This window comes from Austrofundulus limnaeus, unplaced genomic scaffold, assembly GCF_001266775.1.
Source record: "Austrofundulus limnaeus strain Quisiro unplaced genomic scaffold, Austrofundulus_limnaeus-1.0 Scaffold275, whole genome shotgun sequence".
Taxonomy (NCBI): Eukaryota; Metazoa; Chordata; class Actinopteri; order Cyprinodontiformes; family Rivulidae; genus Austrofundulus; species Austrofundulus limnaeus.
Window position 1 is genome coordinate 227,544 of NW_013952677.1, and position 19,324 is coordinate 246,867.

At 41.6% G+C, this 19,324-nt stretch overlaps 1 protein-coding gene and 1 long non-coding RNA gene across 2 annotated transcripts in view; both read right to left on the minus strand.

The window, feature by feature from the left end:
* Positions 1-1,092, minus strand: part of LOC106526407 (uncharacterized) — a 2,624-nt gene extending 1,532 nt beyond the window's left edge. Inside the window, exons 1-2 of the long non-coding RNA XR_001311252.1 lie at positions 228-1,092; positions 22-150 (exon numbers count right to left, since the gene is read on the minus strand). This is a non-coding gene — a long non-coding RNA (uncharacterized LOC106526407). The remainder of the gene's footprint in view (positions 1-21; positions 151-227) is intronic.
* The window catches only part of col11a1a (collagen, type XI, alpha 1a), a gene marked incomplete in the record, with an annotated part of 84,935 nt that overhangs the window by 58,546 nt on the left and 7,065 nt on the right, over positions 1-19,324 (minus strand). Inside the window, 8 exon segments of the mRNA XM_014021010.1 lie at positions 1,099-1,383; positions 3,831-3,929; positions 4,126-4,281; positions 5,207-5,296; positions 7,002-7,124; positions 13,982-14,144; positions 17,858-18,071; positions 18,170-18,334. Of these exon segments, the coding sequence (XP_013876464.1) occupies positions 1,099-1,383; positions 3,831-3,929; positions 4,126-4,281; positions 5,207-5,296; positions 7,002-7,124; positions 13,982-14,144; positions 17,858-18,071; positions 18,170-18,334 (1,295 nt within the window).

The following is a 19,324-nucleotide window of genomic DNA, read 5'->3' on the forward strand; positions in this document are numbered from 1 at the left end:
CTCACTCAGTAATCTTCACACCTGCTCTCACTCAGTAATCGTCACACTTGTACTCACTCAGTAATCTTCACACCTGCTCTCACTCAGTAATTGTTTCACCTGCTGTCATCGGGAATCTTCACACCTGCTGTGACTTAGTAATCTTCACACCTGCTCTCACTCAGTAATTGTTACACTTGCTCTCATCAGGAATCTTCACACCTGCTGTGACTTAGTAATCTTCACACCTACTCACACTCAGTAATCTTCCCACCTGCTCTCTTTAAGTAATCATCACACTTGGAAACTGGACACAGTTCTCCCACTATTGTTCAGATCCTTGGATTTATGTTCAGTCCTCCAGTGATTTTTTTTTTGCACCGACCAGATTTTATTTATTAGATAATTTTGGAAATATACCTGCTGCCTATATGTTTAGGTCCAAACACCTAAACATTAAAAAATGGTAGCAGGTTTATGTACAATTTAGGAAACTAGATTCTGAATATTTGAAAATCACAATTAAAAATGGTGGGTTGCATTTTACATCAATAAAAATAGTATTTAAAAGAGCTATCTGTGACAGATAAGCTATTGWTGACTTTTCCACAAAACCCCCACTTTAAAAGATCTGGTCTGGACTAAGATACTGGGCAGAAAGAAAGGCCCTAACATCTTTACAAGTGTGTGCCCGCGTGTGTGTGTGTTTGTGTGTTTGCAGGGAGCTCCCTATAATTTATTGGTTGAATGTTGTGCACAAAGGCAGGAACATGTCACAGGCTGCTTGTTGAAACAGCAGAGAAAACAGGATCAGATCCAACTGCTGAAGGATAAATGTGGGGGCAGGGCTAAGCATGGTTTGAGTTGGACTAACATCCAATGACTGAAGTTTGGAACTGAAACAGGAAGTCCTTTCATTTTTAAATATACATGTTTATTATTTAATACCACCCTGTGGAAGAAACTGCATGCACTGTCCCTTTAGTTTAGAAGTCTCCAGTCAAGTTATTTGACAATGACAGTTTTCTCATGCCAAGCCACCAGAACGTCATGCACGGAGAGGCGGATCTGTTCGTGCACACCCCCCTGTGTCACCAGCTCAGGGGGGGCCATACTCACAGAACTCTCAGAAACATCGGTTTCTGCAGCGACCCCGAGCCCCACCTCGTCATCGTAGGCCGCCGGGGCTTTGGGCTGGGCCGTCCCGTAATCATCATATGCCCCGTAATCGTACAGCTTTTTGTCAACCTCACCCAAGTCCAACTCGTTTAGGTCGTACTCCTTGAAGTCAAACGTTTTGGCACCGGCGTCCGAGCCGTCGCCCGTTTCGGGCACGGCGCCCGGCTCCGGAGCAACGGGAGGGGCCTCGGTGACAAACGCACCGACAAACTCCTCCCCCACAGCCTTCCAGGTGTTACACAAGCAGGGAGGAGAAAGTGATGGTGAGGAACCACAAAGACAGAAACGTTAGTTTAAAGTGACAGTTCAGCTCTTTTTAAATGGGATTCTGTGAAACAATTGTGAATAACTAACATCTTACCTGTTGAAGATAACTAGTTTGGAGAAATAAAGTACAATTCTGATTAGCTTATTGCTAATCTAAACAGTTGCTTTGTCTTAAAATAACGTCAATCTCAAAATGTTTTAGCAAGTTTTGCTTTATGAACCTTAACTTTGCAATTTAACAGGTAAAAAAGACATTTTTTTAGATTTTTTTTAATTGAAGATTTTTTAAGACAGCAGCAATCCATATTAGTCTTAATCCAGCTCAGATTAGCTGTTTTTAAGTTCCTCAAATTAAAAGTTATCTACAACAGATAAGATAATGATTGTTTACACAGAACTCCATTTCCAAAGACCTGAAGTCTCACTTTATGCAACTAAAGCAAAGAAATCTACTTTTTCTTGTTAATAAAGCAAACAGTATTTGTACTGAATATTAAATGCAGAAAATTGTAAAAGTAACAACAATAACATCTTAGCCATTTTACATTTTTTACATATTTTTGCCAATTTTTCAGGAGCCAAAATAAAGGTTTTGAAAATGTTTCAAAAATGAATAAGATGTTTTTGTTTTCACTGATGCATCTTTATCTCAGAACAACAACAGAACTGAACAAGAAATCGTTTTGAATAAATGATTATTCTGAAGTTAAAGCAGGTTCTGTTTTGGCTGCAGCTCTCCAACCACAGCCGCTTGGCAGAGTTTGTTTGTCTCGTTCCGCACGGTGCTCGCCGTGGGTTTGAGCTCGGAGCGGGACAGAGCAGATGCAATTACACTTTGCTGCTGGCAGAAGTCCATCCTGCCAAATGAATCATTTAGAACAGGCTGTGTAATCCCATCTAATTTGTCCTCGAACGCAGCAGACAAAGCAGGATCAGAGCAGACTGTGGGGAAGTGTTAGCCTCGTCGATCCTGGTTCTGTTTGTCACAACTACTGATCAGAACCAAGCAGCTGAGGTGATGGACAGCAGGACATTAATCTCAGAATTCTGACTTTAATCTCAGAATTCTGACTTTTTTTCTCAGAATTCTGACTTTAATCTCAGAATTCTGACTTTAATCTCAGAATTCTGAGAATAAAGTCAGAAATCTGACATTAATAAATAAAAAGGCTAAACAACCTGATAAAGAGGGCTGGTTCTGTTCTGGGGACGACTGTGGAACCTCTGGAGATGATGGTGCGAAGAAGGATTTTACATAAAATCAAGAACATTGTGGACAACCCTGACCATCCTCTTCGGCTGTGTCCAAAACGACAGGCCGGGTCCTCCGGAGGACCCAGACTACCCAATTAAGGTGGGCCGGGTCCTTGGTAGACCAGAAAAAAAAAGAGTCTGTGAATTTGGACGGTCTAGCGTCCCGTCCACCCCGGCGTACGTCATGTCACCTAACAACTGTGTCGACGTTAAAAAATATCACAAAACTATAAAATTAACTTAAAGGTAACATTTGAAGAACTAATTGACCCGCTGTAGGTGCATGTTTATTTCACGTTTTTTATGACAAAAATAATATTTAAAAACATGTCTATACAAATGATAAAAGTATTAGAATTACAACTGCTAAAAAAAATATTTTTATATCGCCATATTTTTATTTAAAACGTATTCTTTTGTCTCGCTTCGTCCACCATTACTAACTTAAAAAAATCTCTGGTCAGGCCACAAAGCATTATGGGATACGCTGGGCCGGGAAGGATCCATCAGACCTGTCCTTCGATTCGGGCCAAAGGAAGGACGTATTTGTCGGCCGCATCGGAGGAGTCTTCGGTTTTGGACGTCCTTCATCGCGGCACTGTGCCGTATGAACCGATGAATTCGGCCTTCAGAGGACCCGTCCTGTTGTTTTGGACACAGCCTTCATCAGACTGTCATAGACCATAGCATCTACAATAAGTTTTTAGTTAAATGAGTTACAACAACACCTAATTTCCCTCTGGGATCAATAAAGTATTTTTGAATTAAATTGAACTGAATTGAATTAATCTCAGAATTCTGAGGAAAAAAGTCACAATTCTGAGATTAAAGTCAGAATTCATTTTTTTATATTTCCAGTGGCTCTAATCCTCTTCCGTATAAAGGTGTATGTTCAGGTCAGAGGCGAATTAAAACCAGATTTAACCAATAAAATGATGATGAATCACCTCTAACCAGGAGGATGAAAACTGATCGGTCAGAACATGCATGATGTAAACGTGTCCATCACTTCAGCACCAGGCTTTCTGAGACACACTGATTCCTCTGAATGAGTGTGTCTTTATCTCACACCAGCTCTCCCTCCAGGCTCACAGCTCCAGAGACACCAAACTGTGGCTTTTTAAAAGGACAAAATGAAAACAGGACGTTACCTGGTGGGGTCCGCTCGTGGCAGCGGGGGTCTGAGTCTGAGTCTCATCTACAGTTCCGTAGTCAATGTCTGTATTGTAATCTCCCTCTACATTGTTTAGCTGAGGGGTGGTGGGAAGAAGGAAAGAAGAACCTGGGTTAATCAAAGGTTTTTATTAGGAGGTGTTGAAGGGGCTCAGCTACACGCAGGCGGTTAGGGGGCGGGGCCTAAGAGCCATCAGAGATTTTCCTTTTATAACCGAAGGCAGGAGAATCTTGATGGCGTTTGATCTTTTTTTCTTTTAGATGAATGTTTACCCTAGAAGCGCCTCTGTGTGGCGCTGTGGCCTGGTAGCCAAACATCCTCGACCTTTTAGCAGACGAGCGTTTGGCGGGCGAGGACCTAAAGGGCTCCGCTTTACTGACGGACTTTCTGCTCGTCTTCTTTTTCACGGCGACACTACGTTTCTTTCTCTGCAAGAGGCGGCGGCGACAGAGAACACCAGGAAGAGAGTGATTTAGGAGCAGCCACGGCCACACGACATGTAGAAGAGCTGCAGCTGATCGGGATCAAACACATCTGGACAGGGCTTACGCAGATCAAGTTGGGTCATAAGGTTCGTTCAAAATAAAAAGGTTTTGAAACTGAAAAAAACTGCAAAACTTATATTAGAAACTGGAAAAGTTTCAAACATCTCGTTTTTTTGGTTTCAATTTTTTTTTGTTTCAAAAACTTTGTATTTTGAACAAAACTTAAGACCCAAATTTAGCTCCATAAAGGCTCAGCTCTTCATGGCTCACACTGAAAATTTACTCTTTACGTTTACAGAGGATTAAATCAGGTTGTTGTAAAAGTGAGGCTGATTTATAAAATAAAATACTGATAATGCACAGTGTATTCAGTGTTAAAGACTTCTTAAAACAGAAAAACAGACAAATAAAACTTATTTTGTTTTCAGATGCTCCCCCAGACCCTGATGCACCAGAACTGCATGACTTTTCCAAACACGTGCCTCAAGCTGTGCTGCTGCGCAAACACCGTCTCTATTCACTGACAGAGTTTGTTCACATTAAAATAAAGCAATTAGACATTAAATAAAATTTAAAAAGCTTATATTTTCGATTAATTACGTAATCTGTGGTTACGGTTACGTATTTACAGATTACGTAAACGATGCACAAAAAGTGGAGGAAAAACCAGAAGCTGCTCAGTTTTAGTGAATCAGGGCCTCGGATTTCTACTAAACATAAACAGTATAAACAGCAAGTTTAACATTATTACATCACCAAGTAACTGAGAGTAAACACAAACACAACACTGACACATGAGGACGGGTCGTTAACGGACAAAACAACAAAAAACACAAACATTTATTGTTCCTGGTTTTTTTTTATTTACCTGCTGTTCAGAATACTCATCAGTTGGGCTGATGGTTGGTCCCTCAGCGTAATCATAGAACTGACTGTAATCTAAATCATCAGTAGTGTACTGGAGAGGTTAGGAGAGAGAGAGAGCAGCAGGTTTTAGTCTTCAGCTGAAGCAGARCATGATTTTACCACAATGATCCAAACAATAATCATCTTCATCAGGCTGCATGTTCAAGCTGCTTCACTTTCTACTCCTGCTTGCAGCAGACAGCAGATATTCTTTAATTTACCACGTAAACGGACAAATAAAGGCATCAGAAACAACCATTAGCTAAAAATAATCCAAAATAAACAGACTGACTTTAAGTGTAACCAAACGCTGGAAGCTGCTACAAGAGAGCTGACTAACAAACAGCAGATGGATCTTTAAAGCGCTCATAAAAAGCAGAAAAAGATCCAACCAAATAACTGGCTGCATTTATGAGATTTCAAACGGAACATTTTCAGATAAAAAAGCAGACAAAATTCATCTTTGTGTCGTGGAGTTTGTCTTGTTCTCCCCTCCAACGACACAAAAGATGCAAAATGTTTCTTTGGCAACAAGCTTAAACAAAGAATTAAAATGATAGATCAGGTCTGTTAAAGAGGGATTGTATGGAAGGGTTCTAAACAGTTAATATCTTACCTGTTGTAGATAAGACACTACCTGTTTGTAACTTTTCCACATGATCCCTTTTGAAGACGTTTATCAAATCTTACACAGTGTTTAACTTGTTGCTCTTTATTTTCAGATTTACACAAAATCATTGTTTCTGATGATTTGTGGAGAAGTTTGAAATCTTTGTTTTTATATGTGTTAAAGTTCAAAGCTCTGTGTTCACTCACAAAACTGATGCTTTAAGTAAAAGCTTGGAGTTAATGAAGCTGTCAGCAGTGGTGAAAAGAAGACAGAAGAAGGTGAATCTGTCAGCTGGTTTAAACCAGCTTCTTACAACATGATGAATGTGTGTGGTGTCACTCACTGCTCAGCTATGATCCTGACAGGAATATATGACCAAACTTTCTAATCTGTGGTTTTAATGTCTGCAAAGTGACCATATAAATAAAGTAAATACAACTTTAAAGTACCTGTGACGTATATCCTTCAAATGGAAAAATTCAAAGAAAACATCTTTACATATAAGAAACTTGGCATAGAACATGATTTTAACCATTTCGTTGCATGACTTGAATATTTTATTTTGAACGTAGCTCAAACAAAGTCAAACAGGAAGTGATATCAAAGAGGAACACTTAGAAAATTAACTCTCTTGTCTTTATTTATCGAAACAATATTATCTGAACTCTGACTCTTCTTCATCTCTGATAGTCTCATAATAATCCAAAGTAACATCAGATTCTTTTCTACAGTTTGTATTGTTAGTTATTGTAGCAACGCTTTGTTTACATGCAGATATTCCCCTTTGACATCACTTCCTGTTACTTCACATGTGAATATCTCAACAAGTGTTCATCTCAGCAGCGTGAAATCTTTTTTGCAACATGTTCTCAATGTCATCTCTCCAAAAGCAATTTCATATTTATTATAAAAATTTGATGTCACAAGTTCTTTAAAGTGTTTGTGTGTGAATTTATTGACATTCTGGATTTATAACAAAATAAAAATTAATTGTATTAAAATTTTTGTCTGAAACTAAGATTTTAATGAGTGAATAAAACCAGATTGTGTCTGTAAATATCAACCAAACAGGTAAAAGTGATGCTTTTTGGTTTCTTCTTAGCTGAGGTTTCTATCACCTCCCCCCACCCTCCCCCAGTCAGCTGACCTCTTCTGGTTCCTGGGCCTGCAGGGAGTCTCTGTGGGGGGTGTCACAGTCTGGGCTGTAGTGTTCACAGTAGTCATACGCTGCTTTGGGATCAGCAACAATCAGGAGCTGCTGGATGTCGCCCTGCAGACAAACAGAAAGCAGCAGAGTTAGCAACACCTCAGCCAGCGGGATGCTCGTGTCTCGTCTCGTTCTCACTCAGAACACAGGAAGCAAAAAGACATGATTTAAAACTTTAACCACAGATATCATCTCTTTAGTTTTATGGAGTCTGGCAAGCTCTGCTGCCTTGTATAATTACACAGCTTGGCCGACACATCCCCTCTGACACGACGCAGAGAGCAAACTAACCCGACACACCTGAAAATGATGTTATCAGCTCTGGCTTTACTTCAGGAAATCACATAAAGATCCATGACACAGATAAAAGCAAGCACCTGCTGTCAGCATGTTGCAGCAGACTGCCGGTTTATTTTAAACCCCACAGTAAAAATACCAGAGCATATATTAGTTAAATATGTCAGAAACATTGAGAGTGGTTCACAACATCACAGCTGTCAGCAAGAAGGTCCAGCAGGTCTGCACCTCCTGAGGTCCTTCCTGCATCATGGTACGATTTGGTCCTTCCTGCATCAATTGAACCTTCCTGCATCCTGGTATGATACGGTTCTTCTTGCATCACTGTACGATACGTTCCTTCTAGCATCATTGTGGAATACAGAGCTTCCTGCATCTTGGGGCTATACGGCCCTTCCTGCATCACATGGAACTTCCTGCATCATGGTACCATATGTTAATTCCTGCATCATGGTATGATGCAGTCCTTCCTGCATCATTGTAAGATATGGACCTTCCTGCATCTTGGTACGATACGGTCCTACCTGAATCATTGAACAATTCGGACCTTCTTGAATCTGTACGACACAGACCTTCTTGAATTATTGTATGATACGGACCTTCTTGAATCACTGTATGATACGGACTTTCTTGAATCATTGTACAATACGGACCTTCTTGAATCTGTACAATACGGACCTTCTTGAATCACTGTACGATACGGACCTTCCTGAATCATTGTACGATACGGCCCTTCTTGAATCATTGCACCATATGGTCCTTCTTGAATTATTGGACGGTACGGGCCTTCTTGAATCATTGTACGATACGGTCCTTCTTGAATCATTGTACGGTACGGTCCTTCTTGAATCATTGTACGATACGGTCCTTCTTGAATCATTGTACGGTACGGTCCTTCTTGAATCATCATACGATACAGTCCTTCTTGAATCATTGTATGGTACGGTCCTTCTTGAATCATCATACGATACGGTCCTTCTTGAATCATTGTACGGTACTGTCCTTGTTGAATCATTGTACGATACAATCCTTCCTGAATCATTGTACCATACGGGCCTTCCTGAATCATGCAGTCCTTCTCGCATCATGGTACGATACGGTCCTTCCTGAATCATCGTACCATACAGACCTTCCTGAATCATATGGATCTTCCTGCATCATGGTACAATACAGTCCTTCCTGCATCATTGTACGATATGGTCCTTCCTGAATCATTGTACCATACGGGCCTTCCTGAATCTTATGTATCATCCTGCATCATGGTACAATACGGTCCTTCCTGCATCATTGTACGATAAAGGAGCAGCACTAAGGCAGACAGGAGGAAGCTTCAGAGGGCAACAAATAATGTACAGAATGTACACAAACCTGATGAACTTTTACACCTCCTGCTGCCTCTTTCTACCAACAAACCAAACTCTCCCATTGGTTATACAGGGACCAAATGGTCTTCAGGAACATTTGTATGTTCTCCAAATATTGTGCAAGCCTGGTTATCAATTATATTTTGCAAACATAAGGAAAACAGCCCAAAAAGGAGCAATAAAACCCTAATAAAACATCTAACAACAATGTTTTCCTTATTGTTGGAACAGTGCACCACAAAGTTTGACACAGCAGTTTTGTTATCAATCTCTCGGCCAAAGCACACAAATTGCTGCAAGACAGCAAATGTAGCAGTGAAAACATGAAACTTTTTTCAAGTTTGGAAATACAGAATCACAGATCCTTTAAGGTTTGGATTTAAATCTTTATGCACTCTGCAAAGAAAGATGAGTAGGGTTTTTAATGAGGTACAGAGAAGGCAGGTGAGCACACAGAGACACCTGAACCCAAAGACAGAATCTTGATACATTTGTCTGCAGGGAAAGCATTCATTCAAGAAAGATCGGCAAGACATCCAGGAGAAATCAAACAGGCTGCGACTTGTTAGGAGAATGTATGTGTGTATGTCTTCATTCAACGAAAAGGATGAAAAAACAGATCTATGGATCCTAAAATGTTCTCTAGAGTAAACAACATTGTGCTGAGGCATGTTCAATGAGAAAATCAGCAGTGCTTCTTGAAACCCTCTCCATGGATCCATCATCATCCTGTTTGTCTGCTTCAGCCTGACAGACTCCTCCCTGAGTCAGAGGATGGACTAATGCTTTAACCTTTTCCTACAGTTTGAATGACCGATCTTATGTTTCACCTCATCTGTGCACTCAGGACAAGAAAACCACCTCACTTCTACCATCTCAAACACACAATGAAAATTCTGTGTAACACGTTATTATTGCACCGTGGCGACTGGCTGCCTCATTACAATTCATGCTCTGACAACATAAGCAGCCAGATGAGCCTGAACCTTCATGACACGGCATAGCTGCAATTCAATGGGTCTATAATTCCACATGAATAAGTCATGCTTGGTGTGTTAATGAATATGAACATGTAAATGGACCACAGGCTGCTTCAGAGACAGCTGGGAAGCAACTCTGGAATGAAACAAGTGGGAAGCTAAAAAAAAATCAAGTCTTTTCAACAACCCAGAGATTCTAGGCTGAACTATTGGACTGGGTCACTGTGGGTCTGTTTAATCTATTTATTATTTCACAGTCCTTGCTAATGAAAACATCCCCGCAGCATAATACTGTCCCCACCATGCTTCACTATAAGGTTCTCAACAAGATGATTGGTGTTAGGTTTGCTCCAGATCTGATTTGTATATTTATGGTCCCATATGAACGAAGCACCATCCTCTGAACATTTGAGGAGTCTTTAATGTACTTTATTTTTTACAATATTTAAAGACAATATTATATGCTATTATAATACTGAAATTTCAAGTTGTCAAGCAAATTAAAGAGAACACCAAGGGGGTAAATACTTTTGCAGCCCAATCTAATGCCTCGTGTGCTGACCTAAGAACAAAAGAATCCACACTTTTATCCAAAGTTCAGTTTGATACAAGTCTTTATATGATTTATGTTGCTCTTCTCATTAACTTGGTATATTAAAGTTTTTGTTAGCACCCAGGTGTCTCCCTTCTGCAGCTCATTAACATACCTTCACAAAAACAAACAACTACCATCTAACAGGACCAAACTCACAGAAAAAAAAACACATTTTAGCTGAAGAAATGGACCCAAAGACAGGCTCCAGGACAGACAGGGGTTAAGAGTGAACAGCTGGGATGATAAAACATGTCTTCTGCAGAGAGACACCTGGGGTGTGTTCCACTGTGAAGTGAAAGGAAAAAAGCCTGGGGCTGCACAAACTCAGCTCTAATGATCTCAGGGTCAAAAGTCAACACAAGAAGCAACAGAGGAATTATCAATCCGTCTGTCCTCCCCTCCCTAACCCCATACTTCCAACCAACAGCCATCTTTCCTTCCCTAACCCACCTCTACCTCCAACCAACCAATAACTAACCAAACAACCACCTCCTCCCTAATTCTCTCCCCCCAAACAACCATCCTAACAAACAACTTCACACTTTCATTTCTTATCATTTAGATTACTATAACAGCCTTTTTACGTATCTAAACAAATCCTCCTTGGCTCTGCTTCAGTCTGTGCAGAACTCTGCGGTGAGGAGACCAGGAGAGCCCACATTACACCTGGTTTAGCCTCTAACTGGCTCCCTGTGACTTTGAGGAGTCATTTTAAAATGTTGGTTTTAACCTTCAGAGCACTTCATGGTCAGACCCCCAAATACATACTGGACCTTCTGAAGCCTCTCTGTCCATCCAGGACTTTAAGGTCTTCTAATCAAATGCTGCTGGTGGTCCCTCGAACCCATTATAAAACCTGTGGAGACAAAGCTTTTCAGGTGGTGGTCCTGAGGCTCTGGAACGTTCTCCCTCTGTCCCTTTGCTCCGATTCTACTGACTCTTTTAAGAAACATCTTAAGACATTTTTATTTAGACAGCCGTCTAGTTAAGTGTTGTTTATTGTTTTTAAATGTCCTTCATTAAATTTGTGACCTGTTTTTGTTGTTTTTAGTTATTCTGCTCTCTGTTAAGCACTTTGTGATGCTTGTGTCTGTGAAAGGTGCTATAGAAATACAGTTTATTTAGTTTTTACAACTTTTCCTACCTAACTCACTTACTATCTCCAACCAACCATCCGCATCCTACCTAATGCACTCCCTTCTTACAGCCAACCAACCAACCACACAACCAACCGACTGACCAATCAAACAACCAACCAACTGACTAACCAAACAACCAACCAACTGACCAACCAAACAACCAACCAACTGACCAACCATCCAACTAAACAAACAAACAACCGACCGACCAACCAACCAACCAACCAACCAACCGACCGACCAAACCAACCAACCAAACAAACAAACAACTGACCAAACCAACCAAACAACCAACTAAACAACCAACCAAACAACCAAATAACCAAACAACCAAATAACCAAACAACCAACTAGCCAATGTTTTTCAACCCTGGTCCTCCAGGTACACTGCCCTGCATGTTTTAGATCAGGGGTGTCAAACTCCTGTCCTCGAGGGCCGCTATCCTGCATGTTTTAGAGGTTTTCTTGCTCCAACACACCAGATTTTGATCGCTGGGTAATTAACAGGCTTCTGCCCAATTTGAAGAGTTAATTCAATCACTGAATCAGGTGTGTTGGAGCTGGAAAACCTCTAAAACATGCAGGATAGCGGCCCTCGAGGACTGGAGTTTGACACCCCTGTTTTAGATGTTTCCCTGCTTCAACACAGCTGATTTCAATTGATTACTGATTAGCAGGCTTTTGTTGAACTGCAGTCATCTGAATCAGGTGTGGCCTGTTCTCCAGATTCACACTCCWGTCCGGTAAGTGGCGGTAATGCACTTAATACAAATACGCCAAGAGCGAATAAAAATGAACAGAAGAAGAAGAATGAATCAGGTATGTAAGAGCAGGGAAACCTCTAAAACTTGCAGGGCAGTGTGCCTTGAGGACCAGGTTTGGGAAACACTGAACTAACCAACAGTCCCTTCCTCCAACCAACAGACTGACTGACCAATCAATCAGCTAACCAACCCTCCCTCCCAGATTTTTGAACTCCACAAAATGAAACAAAGATTCCTGAAATGAATCAGCTTCATTTCTTCCAGACAACAAGGCACTGAGGTCCATGTTTACACCACGAAGAGGTCAAAGGTTCCAGGCTGCGTTTCTTCAAAGTTCCTGCATGAAACAAAGCTGGTGTTTTGAGTCAACTCTCCTAAAATACCTCAGCGTGCTGTAATTATCCAGTGAGATCAGAGCATCCCTGGCTGAATCAAACAGGGCAGTAATCAGCCCGGCTGCTTCCCCAAGAGCAACATGCCTTCAGTGGAACCGCAGTCACCTGTAATTAAACAGCCCTCAAACAACAGCTACAGTCGAGCAGCAAATAAACTACATGAAGAAACAGAAACACAAAAAGATTATCGTGTCTGCACCTGATGCCAAGATCAGCAAAGTGAAAAAAACTTTTTTTTTCAGATCATAGATCTCTAGCCAGCCGTGAATGATTGACACATCATGTTTCTACATTTAAAAAGGTCAAAAATCATCCATTTTTCTATCACAAGACACAGAATATTAGATTTATCCTGCAAACTGACTGCATCCACACAGATTAACAGGCAGGTTCAGCTCCTCCGGCAGTGCTGGTGGTGTTCAGCACAATCTGCTCCTTCAGCTCAGACGCTTCGGYCGGGAACACACACAGGTATGTCTGTAGGTGCGAGCCGGATTCAGAGCGTCTGCGAGGCATGAATAGACAGCCTCATGAGACACGAGCAGGACGAGGCCACGAGGAGGGGAGGGAGCAGAGGGAGAGCAGGCAGGGAGGAAAGAAGGGAGGCCTGATGCTGGAATGAAAGACTTCCATTCAGCTCAGCTTCCAACCTGTAGCAGGTAGGGCATGAATGGACAGATACATGTTTATAAAAAAGAAAAAAAAAGATGGTCGGATGTTAAAAAAAGAAAAGCCAGGGTTTTATAGTTCTATAAGCCATTGGTTCCCCTCGTTCTGTAAATCATCTGAAAGCAGAAACTGTTTATATTTGAATGTTTACTTGATCCTGACTGATTTTAAAAACTAGAGGAGGTCTGTAGCCAAATGAAATTTCTGCACACAGAATCATCTGCTTGTGTTTTCTTTAGACAGTCATACTTTCATCTTTAAGCCCTGCTGCAGTAAAAACAGACTTTCTTGGCATCAAACTCAAAATCAACCTGTTTTCAGACTAAACTAAACATTTTTCTGCAATTTAATCCTTTATATTTGTCCTGAAAACAGATTKGTCTGAGCGAGTTCCATGTCACCACGCTGCAGCAGCTTTATCTTCTGTCTGTGTCGTGTTCTTAATAAAACCACGAAAGCCCATCTCTACATCTGGCTCTGGTTTTGATCAGCTCCACATTCCTTTTTGGCTGAATCAAAGAGGTCCAGCTGCGTGTCAATAAAAGGGCTAAACCCAAAAAACCATCCAGGCAAAACACATGAAGCGGGGCAATAAAACTCAGAAACAACAACCAGGAGATGGCAAGAACCGCATCGTTTTCTGTAAATATAAACCCAAAAGAYGCTTTAAAGGGAAATAAAATGGCACATGTTAAAATGGTGATTTGAAAGGTTTACCTGGAAAAACTCCTCATCCAGAATCCGGGTGCCGAACACAGTGATGCCGTTAGTGCTGATGGAAGCTTGGTCACTCCTCAGGAGGTCTTTGGTGATCTTCTTCTTACAGTCCACGACGACGGTGACCGTCTTCTTCTCCACGCTGATGGCCACACGGTGCCACCTGCTCGGAGTCAGGAGAAGCCGACATTAAGAATAAAAACTGGAGGAAAAACTGTCCACCTAACCAAGTTTTAAAACCTTATTTCAACCAAAAAGTCTTTTTGATCTTGTTTTCAGACTGATTTACTAAACAAGAACTGATTGTGTAAGAATAATCATCTTGTTTTCAGAATGTGTAAGATTATTTGTCTCGTTAGTCTGAAAATTTGACTCAAATTAAGTAAAAAAATTCTTCCAGTGGAGTAAGAAAATTTTACTTGGTAAGATTCTTGAAGTACTTGATTTGACTCTATTTTTCCTTATTTCAAGAATCTTACCAAGTAAAAATTTCTTACTCCACTGGCAGATATATTTCATACATTTGTAGTTTCAGCTCTTTTCACTTTACTTATTTTCTTTCTTATCTTTTCACTTAATAAAAAAAAGAAAAAAAAGAGAAAAAAATCTGTATTTTGGAACAGCTGAGTCAAAGTCCTGACCGTAGCTGAAATGTGAAATTTATCGGAATCCCAGAAACACGAATCTTAGAGCTGAAGTAACAAACTGATCATCTGGTGCAGGAAACAGTTGCTGCAACATCACACCTGACAATGCATCCTCCTGGTTTGCTGCAACCCTTCACGTTTCACAACAAACACGTCATGTTTTCATGTTTCTGCCCCAGAATAAAGAGATAAGACCGGTAAAGCTCTTTAAATGTACAGAGTTAACTGGGGTCACACGTGAGTCTGACGCCTCCCTTCCCTTCCAGCCATGTTCCGCTGCGCCTTCGAGCCCGTTGCATACCAGGCAACAGCGGACCACATTCTTGCCCCCTCACTCTGGCCTTGTTTAACACAGGATTACACTCATTAAACTCCAAACTTAATCCTCCTTCTGGGTTACTCGGCATGACAGACGTGGTGAACATTGTGGAAAGTGTGTGTCAGGATCCGGGGGGAGGCCTGCCCGGACAGAGCAGGAGACACGGAGTCAAAACAGCGTTTCTGAGGAGGACGACGAGAGCCGCCAACATCCTGCTTTCAAAATGTCAGACGTCTAATTTTATAATATTTGATTAAATGCTGTTAGCTAAATGTTTCTAAACACAGCTAAAGTGGTCCAGGCCACAGAGCTTAGTGAGAAATAAATGTGCAGCACTCTTTGGGCTTAACTCTACGGCCTGGAGGATTACTTGTCACCTATATCCAAACGAACGTTCACTGGTTGTTTGAGTCATTTTCTACATAACTGAAGGTTTAGAATCCGCTGAGGAACTCTCAGCTACTACCATTTTGAACACAAACTGTGTGTGGGGTGCTGTCTACAGAACCTGAAACTAAACATCCTCTCCACAGACGCATGGACCAACAATGGAGATCCAGCTTTTTAAGTCCAGACTCTGAGGTCCACCTTAAAAGAGATATTTTGAGAAAAGAATGAATGAAACCAACTTCAAACTGGATAAACCATCAGATGTGGARCTGCCAGAGTCCCACTTTCCAGAACTTAAAATGTAAAGACCTTGAAAATCCTCAAAACATAGGGGAGCAGGGGCGGAGCTAGGTATTTTTGCATGGGGGTTGGCACAGGGGTGGCCAAGGTGTTCTTTAGGAGGGCACTCACAAATAAATAAATCCAAGATGGCCTCCACAACTTCAAATGGCTCTAACTCAGCTGCGACTGTAGCTAAGAATGATTCAACAAAACACGTCAATTGTAAATCCCAACTAAGATAACCGCTAATGCTAATGCTAATTTAGCCATTTTTAAAAACACACAGATAAAATTAGCAAATAGTCGCCGAAAAACAATCTTTTTAAAAATCTGTTTTCAAATACAAATCCAAGATGGCTGACAGAGCTACCTTCAAATGGCTTTAATTCTAACACATTCTCACTCCCGACTCATCACATATTGACGCTTTTCCAAGGTTCCCTCTGCTTCTTATTTTTACGCATCAGGTACCCTCTTTGCGTCACATTGACGCACCAGGCATTTCCTGGTTCCCTCAGCGTCTGGTTTTGACATGTTGGGATGTAAAATATAKGGGTCTTTGAGTTGGGGTCCATGGTTAMTATTAGGGATCAGGGTTSATGKTTAATTTTAGGTASTRGGGTCAGGGACAGGATGTCTAGTGTGAATAAAGGTAATTTTAGGCTTTGGGACAGTTAGTTTTTGTGCATTTTCTACACTTTCTGAAATTATGACAACAGATTCCGCCCCATCTCATCAATAACTGATGTGAGGGGGTACCCAACGCGTCAAAACCGGACACAGAGGGAACCTTGGAAAAGTGTCACTATTTGACGAGTTGGGAGTGAGAATGGGCTGCTAATTCAGCTGTGATCRTAGATAAGAATAAACAAAAAAAATGTGGATCGTAAATCCCAATTAAGCTAACTGATAATGCTAATGCTAATGTAGCTATTATTAAAAACACACACAGTTGATAAACAGAAAAGTAGTAATAGTCGAGAAACAATATTTTACAAAATCTGATTTCAATTACAAAATCCAACATGGCTACCGATTTCAAATGGCTAAAACTCTGCAACTTTTAGAAATATTCAGCTGAACTTTGGGGTGGTGGTGGCCAAGAGCAATCGCCAAGACGTCCTAAAAGCTACACTAGCCAGCAAACAAGTTTCTTATTAAGTGCCYATCTCTGAAAKGCCACATGCAAACCCCACCCCATGTGTCAATCATTTGGGAGTGGCCAATCAGGCTCCGCCCCTGAAGGGGATAGAAAAGGATTTGCACGGAGTTCAAATCACCAATCAGAGGATTCTCCAATAACCTGAACAGGCTCCACTAAGATACAGGTCTACAGTTTAAGCCTGACCCGGTTCTGACCCGTCATTTATGTGAAACTCTCCCTTTCTCAACAGATTAATTTCCTGTAAACCCCGTGTCCCGACTCTGGACCTGCACACGAGCTGCTCCAGCTCCACATGTCTGAGTGACATAATCAGGTTTGTGCTGAAAGGTTAGCAGCTCTGCCTCTACTTGGATCAGGTCATCAAAGGGGGCAAAAAGGACGTTTACAGTTGCTCCGGCCCCCCGCTTCCTCCACCCTCTCTAAAACAACAGAGGCAGTGAGTTCATGAACGAGGTCAGGTGGCCCACAACAGCCCCGCTGAGCCCAACAATCCAAAGTCTCTCTGACTCTGACCCGCCTCTGAGCCCACTGACCCCCGATGRGACGGATAATCCAGAGACGAGCACCTGGAGAGCAACGAGGGGGGGTCGGGATTGTTTCCTCGCTTTTTTAGGAGGAATAATTTAGTGGAAATAAAAGTGTTTCTCGTTAAACACTCCACTGTTTTTAAAGAAAGGTTTTCCAACCAGTTTGTGATCAAACATGCGACGCGTTGAAGAGAAAGCTTTCAGAACATCTGGGGATTATTCAGAGTTCCGTCCRTAATCCAACAGATTTAAAACAAATATTTCTTCTGCATCATCCAGAGTTTCAGAGGACCTGAGTGTCAAAGGTCAAAGAGTGATAATGTTTCTGCCTGACACAAAAAACTCAGTCAGCTTTATAAAACAAACACCTCTAAGCATCGATTTATCTCCTGCGATCTGTCAGGACTGCCTGAGACCCGTCATGAAAACATCTGTATCTCAGAAGCTGCTCTGAGCTTCAAACTGTGGCGTGAAAAGCAGCCGAACACATTTTACTGACTTCAGGCTCTAAACGAGCCTCAGCTGTGGTTCAGAGATCTGACGTACTTCCCGTCAACCAGGTTGAGTCCTCGGAACAGGGGGTAGTCCTCCGGGGTGGGCCGGCCGCTCTGGTCCTCGTACAGGAAGACGGGCGAGCGTCCCACCTCCACGCCCAGCTGCTGGACCCCCTGCTCGTTGTAGACCGACAGCAGGAAGGACTGGAGGCCGGACTTGGGACGAACCGTGGTCAGGATGGAGAAGTCCTCGGGGAAGACTCCGCCTGCAGGAGCGGAGCAAGGACGGACAAAACAAACGGGTTCGAGGACAGGAAGTACCTTTAAAACCTCTCAAATAAACCAGACTGGGGGTCTGTCTCACCTGGGAACAACTGTGAGGTKGGGGCGTTGATCTGGATCTGTCTGGAGACTCTGTAGGCCGAGTCCGGCTGGGATGCTCGTCGGTTTGAACAGAATCCGGATGTTTTTGACACTCCTTCAGGGTAATTCTGAAAGGCTAATACTTTGAGGACGTCCACTGGTTCTGCTGGTCAAAGAGCAAACACAGCTTAGGTTAGTTCATTCAGCTGTTTACATTCTACCAACCTGCTAAATACCACCTGCATGTCTGTGTCGAGAGCTTCGCTTTTTTGTAATTAACCCCATCAAATCAGGGACTACAACATATTTGTTCAAACTAAACTAATAATATTTTAAGACTTCCGGTCTGGATCATCCAGATAATCTGAGCGAGCAGTCCCAGAGACGTGGATTCATCCTGGATAAACTGCTCTGAATCTGATTTTTACTGGTTTTTAACGAGGATTTCTTGACGTCCTTACATATTAGGATTTCCCAGCTGGTATTGAAAGAAGCTTCACTAGCAAACAGAACAAGAACCATAAGTTAAAAATCTTGGTTATTTGTTGGTACGGCTCAGATAAACATTCTGGGGTGGGGGGAGTCACACGGGGGTCAGGCTCACCTGATGGGAACAAGGAGCCAGCAGAGTTCTATCACACCTGGATAGGTTTATCCTGATAGAGCTCGTCAACCCTGAGCACTTCACATAAAGAGGCCTGTGTGAGGGTCTACAGAGACCCCTGGGAAAACTTGATCATGTCAGGACACCCCTCTGTAAAAAATCAGAGAGGGGCGGGGCTAAAGCTCTGATACAAGTGATGTTGATTTAAAAAAATCCATCTCATCAGTTGAACCCATTTCATGTAAGAACATTTGTTTAACACTGATGCTTATAAAACATGTTTCAATCAATAAAATGACAGAAAAAAATAACTTTTTTCATCTACTGTATTTTAAATTTATGATAATGGTCCCAAATACAAAAAAAGAAAAGAATAAGCCACAGGTGTTAACTGGAAGGCTGTAGATTAGCAGGTTATTTACAGCAAATAAAGTTTTCTCTACTGATTGTTTCACTATAAAATAAGAAATAAATAAAAGTGTTCCATCTTATTTCATACATTAATAAGTAAACAGTAAACAATGTGTCAACAATATGTCTGCTGTGTTACAA